The sequence below is a fragment of the Peromyscus maniculatus genome, chromosome 4 (genome assembly GCF_049852395.1).
Source record: "Peromyscus maniculatus bairdii isolate BWxNUB_F1_BW_parent chromosome 4, HU_Pman_BW_mat_3.1, whole genome shotgun sequence".
Taxonomy (NCBI): Eukaryota; Metazoa; Chordata; class Mammalia; order Rodentia; family Cricetidae; genus Peromyscus; species Peromyscus maniculatus.
In genome coordinates this window covers 97,276,149-97,292,696 of record NC_134855.1, presented here as the reverse complement: position 1 = coordinate 97,292,696, position 16,548 = coordinate 97,276,149, and the positions used below count along the sequence as shown (strand labels likewise).

General features: G+C 41.8%; 1 protein-coding gene across 1 annotated transcript; it reads right to left on the bottom strand.

Annotated features, from left to right (window-relative positions):
- Window positions 1-9,881: 9,881 nt before the first annotated feature.
- Window positions 9,882-16,262, bottom strand: LOC143272646 (uncharacterized). The gene is made up of 4 exons (XM_076568418.1): window positions 16,060-16,262; window positions 15,663-16,008; window positions 13,259-13,342; window positions 9,882-10,023 (listed from the first exon to the last, which is right to left on the bottom strand). Exons 1-3 carry the CDS (start codon window positions 16,260-16,262, stop codon window positions 13,334-13,336), a joined length of 558 nt encoding a protein of 185 aa, XP_076424533.1. The 3' UTR covers window positions 9,882-10,023; window positions 13,259-13,333.
- Window positions 16,263-16,548: the final 286 nt, after the last annotated feature.

The window sequence follows — 16,548 nt, the reverse complement described above, 5'->3', positions numbered from 1 at the left end:
AAATAACTGTTGCAGGATGTTTGATCACACTGGATCCCGAGATGCCAATATCTGTAACATAGATATTGTGTGGAATTGACCAGTAAATGCTGCTCATCACAATGCTAAAAATTCTCTTCCTTGAGCAGTCAGGTAATAAAAGCCAGTAGCTTGTTTGTTTCTCTTTATTTGACAACAGCCTATCTTGAAGTTTGTAACATCTTCCTTTACTGGATTCCAGGCTGGCTTCAGACCAGTTCCATAGTAAGAATCTGAACTGATTCTTCTGCCTTTACCTCCCAAGTACTAGCATTACAAACACACTACGTCCAGTTTGGAATCTGTTTTTACATTTATTCTGTGTGCATGTCTGGAGGTCAGATGTTAACTTGTGGGAGTCATTTCTTTCCTACAGCTAAGGTCCTGAATATCAAATGAAGGTCAGGCTTAGAAGCAAATGCCTCTCTATCTGCTGAGCTCTTAACAGCCCAATCATCTTTCTTTAAAAAAAGCTAGTGCCGGGCAGTGGTGGCGCATGCCTTTAATCCCAGCACTTGGGAGGCAGAGCCCAGCAGATCTCTGTGAGTTCGAGGCCAGGATGGTCTACAGAGCAAGACCCAGGACAGGCAACAAAACTACACAGAAATACCTGGTCCTGAAAAACAAAACAAAAGCTAGTGTTTGCTGGGTGGAGGTGACACACACCTTTAATCCCAGCACTTGGGAGGTGTAGGTGGGCGGGATCTCGGTGAGTTCATGGCCAGGCTGGTCTTCAGAGCAAGTTCCAGGACAGCTGGAACCACATAGAGAAATCCTGTCTTTTTGTTTGTTTGTTTTTGTTTTTGTTTTTTGTTTTTTGTTTTTTGTTTTGTTTTTTCGAGACAGGGTTTCTCTGTGTAGCTTTGTGCCTTTCCTGGAGCTCACTTGGTAGCCCAGGCTGGCCTCGAACTCACAGAGATCCGCCTGCCTCTGCCTCCCGAGTGCTGGGATTAAAGGCGTGCGCCACTAACGCCCGGCTTAAAAATTTTGTTTTTTTTTGTTTGGTTTTAGTTTTTGTTTTTTTAATCTTTTTCTTCCGGAGCTGAGGACTGAACCCAGGGCCTTGCGCTTGCTAGGCAGGCGCTCTACCACTGAGCTAAATCCCCAACCCCTGAGAAACCCTGTCTTAAAAAAACCACAAACACACCCCTTGTTAAATAACAAAATCAGTGCATCTTATAAATGACTTTCATTCTGGGCCTCAGCATCATCCTCCCTGTACAAATTTGTAACAGGAACATGGAGTAAACAGAGCAGCAGCAAATGCAGAGCCTGAGCAGATGGAGGTGCAAGCAAAGGAGCACCCACTGGGCTGCAGGAGCAGAAATAAGGATGCTGGAGCACAGTGGCCAGTGAGTGCTGGGTATACTGCTGTCATTAACTTATCTCAGGATCTGGAACTTTACCATCTGACAGCAAAGATCAACCCCAGGAAACAGTCTTACTTCAAACCACAGTCCCTGGTAGCCCTCTGCCCTATAGCTGTGGGATCTTGGCCCGGCACTGTTCTTACAGCCAAGTTTAACATGTGTAAGTTGCCTCTTTTGCTGTCTTAGCTGAAGAATGAAATCAACTTCGACATTTCTTATGGGAAGAACTTAGTGGAATGAATAGTTTTATCATTCTGTTTAGAATCTTAACAGAAACTAAGAATTATATCAGTTCTTTCTTTGGACCTCCAGTTCCTAAATAATGACTTATTACTAAGTATGAAAACTTGGCCTTAGCTTAGGCTTGTTCCCAACCAACTCTTGTAACTTAACTCTTTTAATCTATTTTCTGGCACGTGCCTCATCACCTCTCCTAGTTATGTCTGACTTCTTCTAATTCTGGCTGGCGAATCTCCGCCCTGGAATTCCGCCCCCTCCCCACCCGGAAATCCTGCCTAGCTACTGGCCATTCAGATCTTTATTAAACCAATCAGAAGGTGCCTTAGCAGAGATACATCATCACAGTGTACAAAAAGATTATCCCACAACAAAGGATTTATTGAGATGAAACATAAGGTGGTCCCTAAAAGGGAAATAAATTAAAATGTGATGGTCCTTCTCTTCAGATGGTTACCACTGGGCAACACAGACCAAAAACCACCACGACTAAGGTATTAAGAAACCCAGAAAAAAATAAAAATAAAAACTGAGGTGGTGATACACACCTTTAATCCTGCACTCAAAAGGCAGAGGCAAGGATCTCTGAGTTCAAGGCCAGCCAAGGTGACCTTGTCTCAACTCTATCCCTTAAATAACAGAAAGACACCTAAAGCCCACTTCAACAAGGGTCTGTGGAAAGGCCTCTTTTCCCATTGTAACTTACATTATCTGAAATTACCCATTTCAAAGTAACAGCACACAATGAAATTTCAGTGCATTCTCAGCTCATGCTTTATTGCTAAAAACATACACATACAGGTGCAGTTTCAAACTCTCAAAACAGTTCCTTTTCTAAGGAGTCAAATGTCTTCAAAACTCCCAAAGATGCATAGATTAAGAAGCTGCCTTTTGTAGTGCTTCAAACATTCAGTGAAGCTCTTTTACATCACCTTGGATACACCAATGGCGCAATGGAAGATAACAGGGAAGAGCAAGCAAACAGCAACACCTGTGCTTGAAGGGCAGACGTCACTCCACTGTCAGGGAGATTCCTTGAATATTCGTAATCCTTTTCATTACAGGAATGGGTGGGTTAATGTGAATGCCCAGACTAGTAATGTTTAAAGACTGACAACATGCTGGCAGAAAGAATATCTGTTTGATCCTTGGGATGGGGAGTCAGTGCTGAGGACTGGCCTCAGGGCCTAAGTGTTCTCCAAGAGCTAGATCCCAAGCAAAAAAAAAAAAGCACATTTAAATTAAGGACACAGCACACCATTACCAAAGGTGTCAGAATGTTTAGAAAATATCAGTAATTGTAAGTATATTCTGACTTTGAAGGTGTTTATAAGTCTGAGCTCTACCAAATATACATTTAATTTTCCTGTGTGATCTGTTTTAATTGACTTTAGTGGACTATTAGGAAGAGAGTGTTAGAAGAAAGAACTCTGACCTTACATCTTTCTTGGCTAGCGGACATATATATCAGAGGCAAAGAACATTTCTATTTGGGGTACATCACACACCTCCATTCCTGTATTTCAGTCAGAAGCAAACACCACACTGACAACTCTAATTCAGTTCTGAATGATGGAAGTTAGCATTCTAGGTGACGTCCACAGCAAAAGTTAAAATAAATTTCAAACTAGTTTTTCATCATGTAACAGGTAAATTGGATTAAACCCAGGGAAACAGTTTTACTTGAATTCTATTTAGGTCTGTCCCACATTATAAATACTTCTCATTATTTGTCAAAACTATTTGTTGCTTGGATCATTTCCAAGTCAAGAGTCTAAGAGGTTCTTCGCTCCCACCACGGGTTTGGGTAGTGCTGGCAACTGGACCCTTTTCTCAGCTAAATGCTCTCTGCATTAGATTACACTTCTGCTCCTTTCACCATCTTTGTTCACCCAAATACATGTCTTTTTTGGAAGAAGAGAAACTTTTCCTGTCCATCAGGAATCAAAAGTTTTAGGCAAGATCCACACTTTGACCATCTCATCTAGAGTGAAACTGTAGCTCAATGGTTGTAAATGCAGCAACAAGTGCAATCAAAAGAGCAATGGCAGTACTTCCGTAACTCTGCAGAGACCCTCTTAATGCGGGTCCCTTACAGATGGTCCGTATCAGTACCTTCCAGATCAGATGCCTCATTCCTGCAAAACCAAAGTATGTGCACACTGATGCTATACACCTCCAAGATACTAATTTGTCTCCTGCAAAGGAGTCTAGCTATGGCACTAAGGCTGGCTTCTGCCTATTCAGGAACCGCAGAGCATGCATCTGGCTTAATCTATAGTTTTTAAGAAACCCCAAACTTAGTCTACATAAACCTAATTGAAAAAGTCCCATAGCTGGTTGTTTTGCAAACTGAACACATTTCTGAAGTTAAGATAACCCTTCTTAGTCTATTTCCTGACTCTTCTGGAACTCTGCACCATTCTGATTATAGCAGCTTATTCAACATGCTTAGTTTATCTTGTATTTGCAAACATGCTTGGGAATAAATATAGCCAGGAAACAGAGCAAGCATTGCTTGCTGTATTCCTAACAGTTTGAATGTCTTGTGGTTGCCCCTTATTTATCTTGTACTTCCCATTTTTCAATGGAAGTAAGACAATCTTTAATTAGAAAACAAAAATAATTCAAACAATAAAACCAAGCTATTGGTTCAAGTATCTATTGCTTCATTATTGATAAATGCATATAGAAAATTACTAGTAACTACCTAATAATAAAAATTCAACCATGCATTAAAATGTTAGCATTCTAGAATCAGTTATGGGCCTGCTACTATTGCTTACACTTTCAACCAGGCCTGGTTTTAATAAACATGCAAACCCTTTGATTCAGAACTGTGGGAAAAGCAATGATACATGCAAATTCAACTGAATATTGTCAGTCAAATTCCTTAGAGATGCAGTCAGGTACACTTATCTAGTACAATGCTGCTTCAAAACAGAAACAAGTCATATACAAAAAGGCTAAACTGAAGACTTCTATTTAGTTCTAAAAGGCTTAGCTAGAAATCCTGGCCCTTTGAGGATAAAGAATAAGTTGAAAGCCCTGGGAAAAAGAAACTGAGGTGACTGTCTTCAGGGAGCAGTAAGTTTTCTGGGCCACTTACTGAGAGCTGTAGGGGTGGTAAGGATACTTAGGCAGAATGGTTTCTTTTCTGATTCACATTAATGAACAGCTCCCTGGGGAAAGATAGGGAGCTGAGCTACAACAATGTAAACTCAAGCAGTAATGCCCTGAAATTTAGCATAGCCCTCTGCATTTTAAAACTCTTGGCCAAGGGGTTCTTCCAAAATGGTATAATTAATAGCCAAGCAATGTTCTAAATAAACTAGAGACAGTTTGCTTGCATCTACAGCACCATGAGAATGTAAACTCCTGAAGGCTAGGGGGTCTCTTCATATTTTGCATATCACAGGTACATAAAGAGTGAACAAGAGACTACAGAAAGACCGAATACTAATTACCTACATACTTTTGAGACCACAAAATCTTGTAGCATAGTTTTACACTTAGAACCATAAACATGGCTGTTAAGGGTAATTTCTGATGTAACTGAATTAGCCATGTCTCCATGATCATGCAAGTGTCTGAATATTGCTTGGTTGTCCCAAAACCTAACTTGGACAGGACAGGACATTTAAAGAGAAACTACACTCAGTATAGCCTTTCCCCTCCCCTTAGGCTTGTAATAAAATAATTCAAGAGAGAGTCTGAGATCTACAAAACTACTCTTTTAACTTTTTTCCCCTGGGAAAACAAAGGAACAAAGACCCAGATCTTTTCACTGTTCAAGTAGCTACGATGGACATGAGGTAAAGGAAGTTAGGAATCACCCCAGTTCCACTCTTGTATCTTGATGTGAGCTGTGTGATTCCTCAGATCGAGAAAGGAATGAGTTTGCTGGGTTCTCCTTGTTAAAAACTATGCAGTCACACACAGGCCATACGCTTCATTACATACATGTATCAGACATACAGACAACCCCCAGCCTGGGTACTGCCCAGTCATTTTATTTACCTTTAATTCCTAACTTTCTTCATCCTAAGTACAAGGAAGAGCCAGCAAGTTCTTGAGGCTCTCCCGCTTCCCCTGACACACCAATCACACACAAAAACAACCTTTTCCTTTTGGAAAAGTAGCCAGGAAGCCAATGAACAAAGGTTACAAAGCATACATCATTCTACACAGTAAATAACTATTAATAGAAACAATTTAAGGAAGACCCCTACATGTTGGCTTCACTGGGACTGTAGAAGTACATGTGTTTCCGGATTAAGCACTAGAAAGATTTCAACAACTGTAAACTCTAGGGAAACAAAATAGGGTCTTTAACACATATATGAAAGTTGGTATTTTCATATACAAACAAAGATATATTCATATACATTCATAGTTTTAAATGCTTTTTAACTTAGGATGTATTTTCCTTTTGTGGACTCTGTGAGACTGCAGAGGTCCACAAATTCAAATAGTAAGTATTCAACCATACACCTCTGTGAACACAAATTACTATACATGAGAAACTGTTATTGCTACTAAATTCCACCTCCTCAACATTTTTAGTTCATTTATGGCTTTTATTTTTTGCAATAGGAAATATCCTTTCCTATATACTGTGCTACTTTATATGCATTACTTTTTCAAGTTTTTTTAATTTTTCCTTTGTTTCTTAAATTGAAATGCTTTTCAGAAGCAGATTCTCCCAGGCGCTAGCCACCTACTTGATATTCTACAGGGATCCATTCCTGGGTCCCTTACTAGACTCACACCTAATCTGTGGGAAAAAAAGTCACATTAAAAACAGTTTTACATTTTCTATCACACTAATGTAATACATGTTAATAAGTCCTAGACTCTCTTTTCTTTTGGTTTTCTGAGACAGGATCTCATGTAGCTCAGGTTAACCTTCAATTCACTATACAGTAAAGGATAACCTTGAACCCCCGATCCTCCTGACTCAGCTTCCCAAATGCTGGGATTGCAGGAATGCACCACCACATCTGGCAGGCTCTAATTCTAAAATTAAAACAAAACAAAACAAAAAATAACAACCTACAACACTCCAGAAAACTGTTACTCCCAAGTTTCCTAGGCAGCTTTTAGAGGTAGGAATTCCATTTTACTGAAAACTTTCTTTTTTAAAACAAAGCAACTACTTTATTTCCATAAGGAAAGTAGAAAAAAGCCTAGAGTACAGGATACTCCAAACTGCTGACAAGGTTCTGCAATTAACACACATACTGCAAACAGGAAAGGAAATGGCCACAGATTAAACATTCCAAAGCAATTAGCATAGCATCTCAGACATGCAAAATAGAAAATAACTCTCTGGACACAAAATAGGGAAAATGAACCCAAGACATATAATACAGACAATATAAGAACAAGCTAGCTTCAAACTAAGAGAGCAAGACTTAATCATGAAATGAGGCCTTGCTTTGAGGACTGAAAAGCTGCAAAGGCAGTTATTTCTAGCTACCTTGTGAAAGGCTAATAACATTTCCCTAAGCACAATGTTTCTCAATGTGAACCCACATTTCTGTTCAGACATTAGTTGTTTTGGCCTTTATCTCCTATCCCCAGGGAGAATATCACAGATTCATACAAGAAAAAAAGGTAAAGGTCTAGGATTTTCCACTCTTTTTACACTACTAGTTTTTATCAATATTTCATCCTGAAGTTTAAAATTATACTAAATTCATGCACTAACCTCTAACATGGCACTACAATATGCTACCAAGCACTACTGCTTACAAAACTATACACATCTCAAAATGGAAGACATTGGTGATTTTGTTGTTCTTAAACAACTTGTAACACTTGTCCACAAGTATTAAAATATACATATATATATATATATATTTATATTGCACATATCCCGTTTTTGTTTAGTAACTCCAAAAGAAAAACTGCCAGCTTACATGGAGAAGGGAGGAGGCCCGGATACAGATGGAAGCACAGCTCTAAACTGGTAGTTTCTGCTGCTAGTAAGAAAACCCAAGCAAGACTATGAAGTGGAAATGTATCGCACACCAGGCAACCACAACTGGCATGTCCCCAGGTGTGAAATGCCATCTGGTGCTAACAATGCAGGACACTGGAGCATCTTTGATAAAGCACACTCAACACCTGAAGGTTTAAGCTACAAACCTGAAGCATCTGGAGCAAAAGATGGCACCTCCTTGGGGTTGACAGCCCTGCCTGAAGGCCAGATCCCACAAAGTTGCCCAAAGGCATCTATGAGATGCTCGGTCACCAGCTAGTTTCCATTGTCTTCTAAATGAATATATAAGTGGCTGGGGTACTTAAAGAGAAAAAATTGGGTTATATTTTTGTTTCATTTTGAGACAGGGTCTGTCATTCAGGCTGGCCTTGATCTTGTAGCCAATCATCCTGCCTCAGCCTCCAAAATGCTGTGGTTACAGGTGTGGGCTACCAAGCCTAGCAATTTAGGTTACCTTTCACTCTGTATTTCTCTAGTGTTTTATCATTATTTGCTCTCATTAAAAGGTTATTTATAATAAGTATTTTATAAAAAAAAAGCTTTTGTATAAATTCAAATTTGCTGCCCAATCTCAATAACCATTAGAATGTTCAACATTTCCTAATTTTGATCATTTTTATGACTCAACTTCACAGCACTGGGAAATGGTTCCAGAAATCAGCTCCAACAGCACCTTTCCTAACTCTAGCAACCTTAAACTTCCTTCTCTACTGGCAACCACTGAAAACAACAGTTCACTCCCTTGTACAAGCCTGGCATCCCATAAAACAGACTTCTGTTGACTTGGAAGCAAAGAGAGATTTTCATGATGGTTCCTCATAACTGTTAAAGGAAAAATGAGCACACATCACTTCTTACTGGAACTAGTTTTCTCAAGGTCTTCCCAACCCTGAACCTGAATTTCCTCTAAATCTACAGTGACTTGGAACAAGGTCCACACTTCTTATTTGACCCGCTTTTCTTATTTGAAGTTTTGTTCAGATCCTGAATTTCTTCCAAGAGTATAGTGAACCGATCACAGGACTGGGAACATTGCTTCTGAGATCCATTCTCTGGTAAAAAAGTTCAATTCAAACTGGGAAAATTTACCTGAGTCCCAGAATTTCAGCCTTACATTACATTATCACCTAGAAAAATAAATGTCCAAGTACCCATCTTGGGATGAAGGTTATTTATGCTTTTATAACAAATGCAACTACATAATGTAAAAAATCTAAAGTCAGATGCTGCTACATTATACATTGCGGCTTCTTTTTCTCAGAAGAGGATTTACACGCCCCTTTGAGTGATTTTCCTTCACTCCTGTATGTTCAAAGTGGAAGGCGAGTTATACCATAGGGTCCATCACATAACACACATGTCACTTTCCTTCAGCCACAGCCACATGGAAAACCGAAGTCTCATGTGCTACATGAGATTGCAAAAAAGAAAATACTCTCGGAAAACAAGAGTGGTGTTACTGGGCTCATTTTTCTTTTCTTTTCTGCTGTTTTTGAGACAGTCTCACCATGTGGCCAAAGCTGGACCCGAACTTCTGATCTTCCTGCCTCAGCCTCCCAAGCACTGGCCGTATGAGGCAAGCATCACCCCAGCCTGTTCTCTTCCCACTCCGAACTAGCCACAGGCCTAGCTGGTCCTTCCTGAGGATGAAAAAAGCAAAGCAAAACAGACAAAGCTCAAACACTTAAGACCATCAAACTGTCTGAAGCCTTCTCATAAATGACAGCTTTCTTCTCCAAGAGAAAAATCCTGTTAGAAAAGTGGATTTAGACACATAAAAATGTGACTCTGCACACACACTGCAAGGGTTCCACTCCCATAGGAAAGCAACCTTGAAATCTCGACTTTTGCTTTTATCATAACAGAGACTTGTTTTTGTCCAGGAAATTCTGTCAAGGGTGAGCTAGGAGTTAGATAATGTTTCTTTCACCTCCAATTATAATGAATATTTGGAATTTACCACTGCAGTCTCAACTGTGCTTTATAATAGTGTTAAAACTGGCAGACTTAAAAACCAAACGAAATGAAACCTGAAGTCACCCACACTTGGCATTTGTTTAGTTTTGTTGTTTGGAGCTTTTAAAGGAAGAACTCACGATGCACAACCTAAGCACCTGTTTCCAATTAAACACCTTCCTTCCACTTGCAAACGGTGTCTTTCTAATGAAGGAACTGCAGCAGAAGCCTCAGGCCAATTGGTTTCTCCTGGACTCAACACGACAGCTGCATCCCAGACTCCTCTCTGCTGAGGTGGCGTTAAGGAAAGGCAGGCAGGCAGTCTCTCCATTCCAAACCGTGGAGGTGTGTGTAGAAAGACACCCGCATTTCACCAGGGGAAGCAGCTGGATCAAAGAACCAGGACGCCCCACTGAGAAGACAACACAGACATTCCTGGAAAAACATATCAAATTTCAAATAGGAAGATTAGGACAGGGACTCCTATGTAAAGCCACGTTTAAAATCAGTATTTAAAACATACACACACATGTACACACAAATATTTTAGTTAGGTGTGCTGTGTTCACTTGTAGCCTGTAGTACTGAGGCTCAGGCCCAGGGATTACCGAGTTCAAAGCCAGGCTGAGATAGGTAGTGAGACCATGCCATAAACTAACTACATCTTTTCTATCCCTCAAAATGAAACCTCGTGAGGCTGGAGAGGGCTCAGCAGTTAAGAACACTTGTGCCTGCAGTAGTTCAGTTGCCAACATCCAGATGGTAGATTATAACAGGGCACACACACATAAGGTAAATATAAAAATATAAAAATAAAAAATAGTAAAAATAAAATGTTTAATTAAAACAATCAAAACAGCTCTTGGGCAGCACAAGTCATAACTCAATGATAAAGTGTTTGGTTTTGTTGTTTTGGTTTTGGTTTTTCAAGACAGGGTTTCTCTGGGTAGCCTTGGCTGTCCTGGAACTAGCTCTGTAGACCAGGTTAACCTCAAACTCACCGAGATCCACCGGTCTCTACCTCTTTTTTTTTTTTTTTTTTTTTCCTTCGAGACAGGGTTTCTCTGTGTAGCTTTGCGCCTTTCCTGGAACTCACTTTGTAGACCAGGCTGGCCTCGAACTCACAGAGATCCGCATTCCTCTGCCTCCCGAGTGCTGGGATTAAAGGCGTGCACCACCACCACCACCACCACCACCACCACCACCACCACCACCACCACCACCACCACCACCACCACCACCCAGCTCTGTCTCTACCTCTTAAGTGCTAGGATTAAAGGTGTGCATCACCAGTACCAAACTGATAGAGTGCTTTTGTAGCAAGCCATAGAAGCAAGCCATAGAAGAGTTTAAAATAAGTAAATAATAAAAGTAAAAAGTAAAATCCTGCATCCATTAAACACCATTTCAGCAGATTATAGTGGCATAAACCTATAATTCTAGCGCCTGAGAGGCAGAAGCAGGAGGATCACCAAATATTGAAGTCAACCTGGTCTACATGGCAAATTCCTGGACAGCCAGGGCTACAAAGAGAAAAACTGTCTTGAAAAAACCAAAAACCAGCCGGGCGTGGTGGCGCACGCCTTTAATCCAAGCACTTGGGAGGCAGAGGCAGGCGGATCTTTGTGAGTTCGAGGCCATCCTGGGCTACCAAGTGAGCTCCAGGAAAGGCGCAAAGCTACACAGAGAAACCCTGTCTCGAAAAAACCAAAACAAAAAACAAAAAACAAAAAAAACCCAAAAACCAAAACAAACAAACAACAACAAAAACCACCGAAAAAACAAAAACAACCCAGGACCTTGCATCCTAAGCAAGCCATCAACTCCAGTCTTCAGTTCTTTATTTGATTAATATTATTTATTTATGTATGAGTGTTTTCCTGTATGAATTTACACTACATACATGCCTGATGCCCATCATGTCAGAAGAGGATGTTGGATGTCACTTGGGTGCTAGGAGGCGAATCTGGAGGTCCCTGAAAGAACAGCCAATGTTTTTAACCATTGAGGCAACTCTCTAGGACAGAGAATCCTATGTAAACTTACATAGGCCCTACAATGGTCTTTGTTGGCTAGCTGATTGGTTGCTATAATAGGGTCTGTCTGTGTCAGCCAGCCTGGCCTTGAATTTCCAATTCTCCCACTTCAGCCTTTTAAGTACTGATTTTTTTTTTCTTTTTCTTTCTTTCTTTCTTTTTTTTTTGAGACAGGATTTCTCTGTGTAGTTTTGGTGCCCATCCCGGATCTCACTCTGTAGACCAGGCTGACCTCGAACTCAAGAGAGATCTGCCTGGCTCTGGGATTACAGGGGTGCGTTATCACCGCCCGGCTACTGAATTGTTTTTAAGAAGTTTTGGTTTTGGAGACAGTGTCTCACTGTATAGCCTTCTGTAGAGCAGAGGCCTTGAACTCAAGAGAATTGCCTGCCTCTGCTTACCCAGTGCTGGGACCAAGGGCATGTGCCACTAAGGTCCTGGTTTGATCCTTATTACCTCAAAATAAAAATAATAGAACTGAAGTGGGTGCTGAGAACATGGCTTATTTGGTAAAGTACCTGTTGTTCAAATGAGTTTGGACCCCAGCTTCACGGAACAGCACATGAGCATAATCCCAGTGCTGGGAAGAGATGGGAAGATCTCTGGGGCTAACTAACCAGCTGGTCTAACCAAAACTGGTCAGCTCCAGGTTTAGTGAGAAAACTATCTAAAAAATAAGGTGGGGAGAATACGATGAAGACACTTGACATCAACTCCTAGACGCCACAGCACACTCTAACATATATATACGCATACACACAAATAATGCCTAGCTACATTTATTTTTTAATCAGTTTATATTTTTCAATTTAATTAATATGAACGTTTTCTGTACAAAATGAAATTATTGGTTGGGTAAATGATTTATCATCTTACTGTATCTGCTTTGGTTAAAATATAATATAGAAGCCAGTAGTGGTCACATGAGCCTATGTGCAAGTTTGTATGCATGCATGCGCGCGCACACGCACACACACACACACACACACACACACACACACACACACACACACACGATAGATAATAATTATCAATGACTCAGTCTTTTGGTTTTGTTTTTTAAAGCCTTTTTTTCAAGACTGATTATGTATACGGTGTTCTGTCTGTATATATGTCTGCACACCAGAAGAGGGTATCAGATCTCATTACAGATGGTTGTGAGCCACCATGTGGTTGTTGGGAATTGAACTCGGGACCTCTGGAAAAGCAGTCAGTGCTCTTAACCTCTGAGCCACCTCTCTAACCCTCTTTTTTTTTTTTTTTTTTTGAGACAGGGTTTCTCTGTGTATTCCTGGCTGCTCTGGAACGCATTCTGTAGACCAGGCTGGTCTCGAACTCAGAGATTGCCAGCCTCTGCCTCTGATTCCCAAGTGCTGGGATTAAAGGTGTGCCACCACTGCCCAGTGGTCTTTGGGTTTTATTTATTAAAACAAATGTCTTACTATGTAGCCCAGATTACTTTCAAACTCAATCCTCACCTCAACTTCCCAAATCCCAAGTGCTGAGAATAAACATGTGTCATGGTGTCTGGCTTATAGTCATTTTTATATTTATCTTCTGCTTAAGTTAACGGTTTAGTGTTTTAATTCTATTGCTATAACAGTATTTGGAATGATTATCCCATTACTACTTACTTGCCAAGTCCTGAGTTCAGAATTCTGAGCTGAATATAAAAGCACCTAAGGTCACGAAAATATTCATCTTGTGTGCTAAGGTTCCTGAAAATAAAAAGAACAGAAAGGTAAGTGTCCTAGCTTCTTTTCTATTGCTGTGATAAGACACCATCATTTAAGTGAGCTTATAGTTTCAGAGGGTCAGAGTCCATGATGGCAGAGCAAAAGCATGGTGGTAAGAACAGTGAGCTCACGTGTCTAACAGCAAATAGGAAGCAGAGAGAGACTCAACAGGAACGACTCTGGGTCTTTTGGCCCCTCAAAGCCTGACCCTAGTGTTACACACCTCTAAGACCTAATCCTTTCCAAACAGTTCCACCAAAGCAAGGATATACATAGCCATTACTTATACTACAAGTATTCCTATACAACCATTCTAAGAAAAATGCACTCTCATAAGTATGCTAAAAGAATAACCAGCTGGGAGGCGGTGGCACACGCCTTTCATCCCAGCATTCGGGAGGAGAGCCAGGAGGATCTCTGTGAGTTCCAAGCCAGCCTGGTCTACAGAGCGAGATCCAGGACAGGCACCAAAACTACACAGAGAAACCCTGTCTCAAAAGAAAAGGAAAGCCGGGCGGGTGGCGCACGCCTTTAATCCCAGCACTCGGGAGGCAGAGCCAGGCGGATCTCTGTGAGTTCGAGGCCAGCCTGGGCTACCAAGTAAGCTCCAGGAAAGGCGCAAAGCTACACAGAGAAACCCTGTCTCGAAAAAACCAAAAAAAAAAAAAAAAAAAAAAAAAGAAAAGGAAAAAAAAAAGAATAACCATAAAGTCACTTTCTGTCTACCTATGGTGGCACTAATGTTTAAAAACATCAACATTTTTGGAGAGGAAGTTCTGAAGCTTTTATCCAACACTTAGAATTTGTGATACTAGGGGGCTGGAGAGTTGGCTCAGAGGTTAAGAACACTGACTGCTCTTCCAGAGGACCAGAGTTCAATTCCCAGCACCCACATGGCAGCTCACAACTGTCTGTAATTCCAGTTCCAGGGAATCTGGCACCTTCACAGACATACATGCAGGCAAAACACTAATGTACATAAAATAAAAATAAATAGATCTTTAAAAAAGGAGTGGAAGAGCCGGGCAGTGGTGGCGCAGGCCTTTAATCCCAGCACTCAGGAGGCAGAGCCAAGCGGATCTCTGTGAGTTCGAGGCCAGCCTGGGCTACCAAGTGAGTTCCAGGAAAGGCGAAAAGCTACACAGAGAAACCCTGTCTCGGGGGAAAAAAAAAAAAAAAACACCAAAAAAAAAGAGTGGAAGGGCTTATTTTAAAGAAAAATTATGATACTGTGGAGTCTTTCTGGAGGGGGAAAAGTGTAACTGTGCATAAAACTTCCAGCAGTGTATGGTCATCTACTTAAGACTTTTGCTTTTATTGCAAATACACTTTCCTTTCTAAGATGGGGAAGAATGAATGTTATATTCCTTTCCTCTGGCTCATACTTTTTTTTCTTCTTGTGTATCAGATTAAAAAAAAAAAATCAAAACTATTACTGCCAAAGGGTTTTTGTTGTTGTTGTTCTTGGTTTTCTTTGTTTGTTTTTCTGATTTTTTTGAGACAGTTTCTCTGTGTGGCTTTGAAGCCTGTCCTGGAACTTGTTCTGTAGACCAGGCTGGCCTTGAACTCACAGAGTTCGAGCCTCTGCCTCCCGAGTGCTGGGATTAAAGGCGTGCGCCACCACACCCCAGTTCATTTCTGAGACAATGTTTTGGTAATATATATATATATATATATATATATATATATATATATACACACACACACACACACACATACATACATATATATGTGTGTATACACACACACACTCCGGGCCTCTGCACCCACACACCCAGCATATGCCTCACCAATCCAGAAATCAGAAGCACAGATCTGTGTAGGATTTAACTGAGAGCCAATAAAGGGGCCCCAAATTACAGAGATGCCCCATAAAATGAAATAAGAGCCGAATACAAATATGTCAGTACTAATACTTTGTAGTCACTCTAGCTACCCCAATAATATTCTAACAGTATTTCCAAAACTATAGTTCTTAAAAATTTAGAAATTAGAAAAAAAAAAAAAAAAAAAAAGCATCCTAAACCGTTTCCCTTAACTCTGGGTAAGATTTCAACAACGGTGAAATTCACTGTCAGCCGAAATTAATGCGCCATAAGGGCATGATCAGGGCGTCCAAGGACAACGCTGCTCACTATGGTCATGAAAGTTTGCAGGGGCGAGCGGAGGTAAGGGCCGAAGGGCCTGTCTGTACTACACACTCAGAGGGTAATAATACCAGGGGGAGCCTGTAACCTCCCATCTCAAGGTCAGCGCGCTGGGGACACAGGACTCCCAGAGCGGCAACAGGCCTCATTGTTACCTTCACCGATGACGCCTTCGGGAACGGGTCACTGCAGATGTCAAAAGCAACACGGAGATGGACATTCTTAGAGAAACAAGTGGGCGACCAACACTGCGGCTTCCAGACACAGCCCGCGCGAGCGAAATCGGGGAGGGTTGGGTTAGAGCGCACAGCGGCCAAAGCGAAGGGCGCCGGGAAGGGCGTGGGGCGCGGTAACGGAAGGACGCCGCGGCCACACACCGGGAGGCGGCGCGGGCCGACCCGCCGCGGCGGCCCGGGCAGAGCCCTGTGCCGCCCAGGCCCCGCCGGCTCCCGCGTTAGGCCGCTCGACGCCGTCCCGGACCACGCCGCCCACCGGCTGCTCCTCACCCGGTGAACGGACGGCCTTCTCGGCTCACCTCACTCGGCCCCGCACAAGTGCTCTGCCTCTCGCGGGAGGCCCGCCCGGGCCCGGAGCCCGGCTGCCGGGGAACGCCTCACTCCGCCATCTTTGCTCCTTCTCCGATCCGCCACCCCCGGGGCGGGGACGCGGAAGGTCCCGCCCCACCTCTGAGTGCTGATTGGACAGCACCTTGCTCGCGCGCTCTCCTTCCGTCGCAGATTGGCTGGAAGGTACATCAATCAGCGCGCTTTCCCCTTCTGGTTCTATTTTTTTGTTGTTGGAGCTGTATGCTCAGGTTGAAGTTAAAGGGGAAAGTGGGTACTGTAATTCACTTGAGAAAAAAAAAAGTCTGCACGGAGGCAGTCTCATTTTCCAGTAAGATAGTGTGGCAAGGCCGAATAACTATTTTAAACTACCGTTAAAATAACTAGTTACTAGTAATTTCTGTCTTGGTCTAAAGGAGTTTTTTCCCCGGGCTAACATTACACCCAGAAGAACAGTTTCATGCTTTCAGTTCTCCAA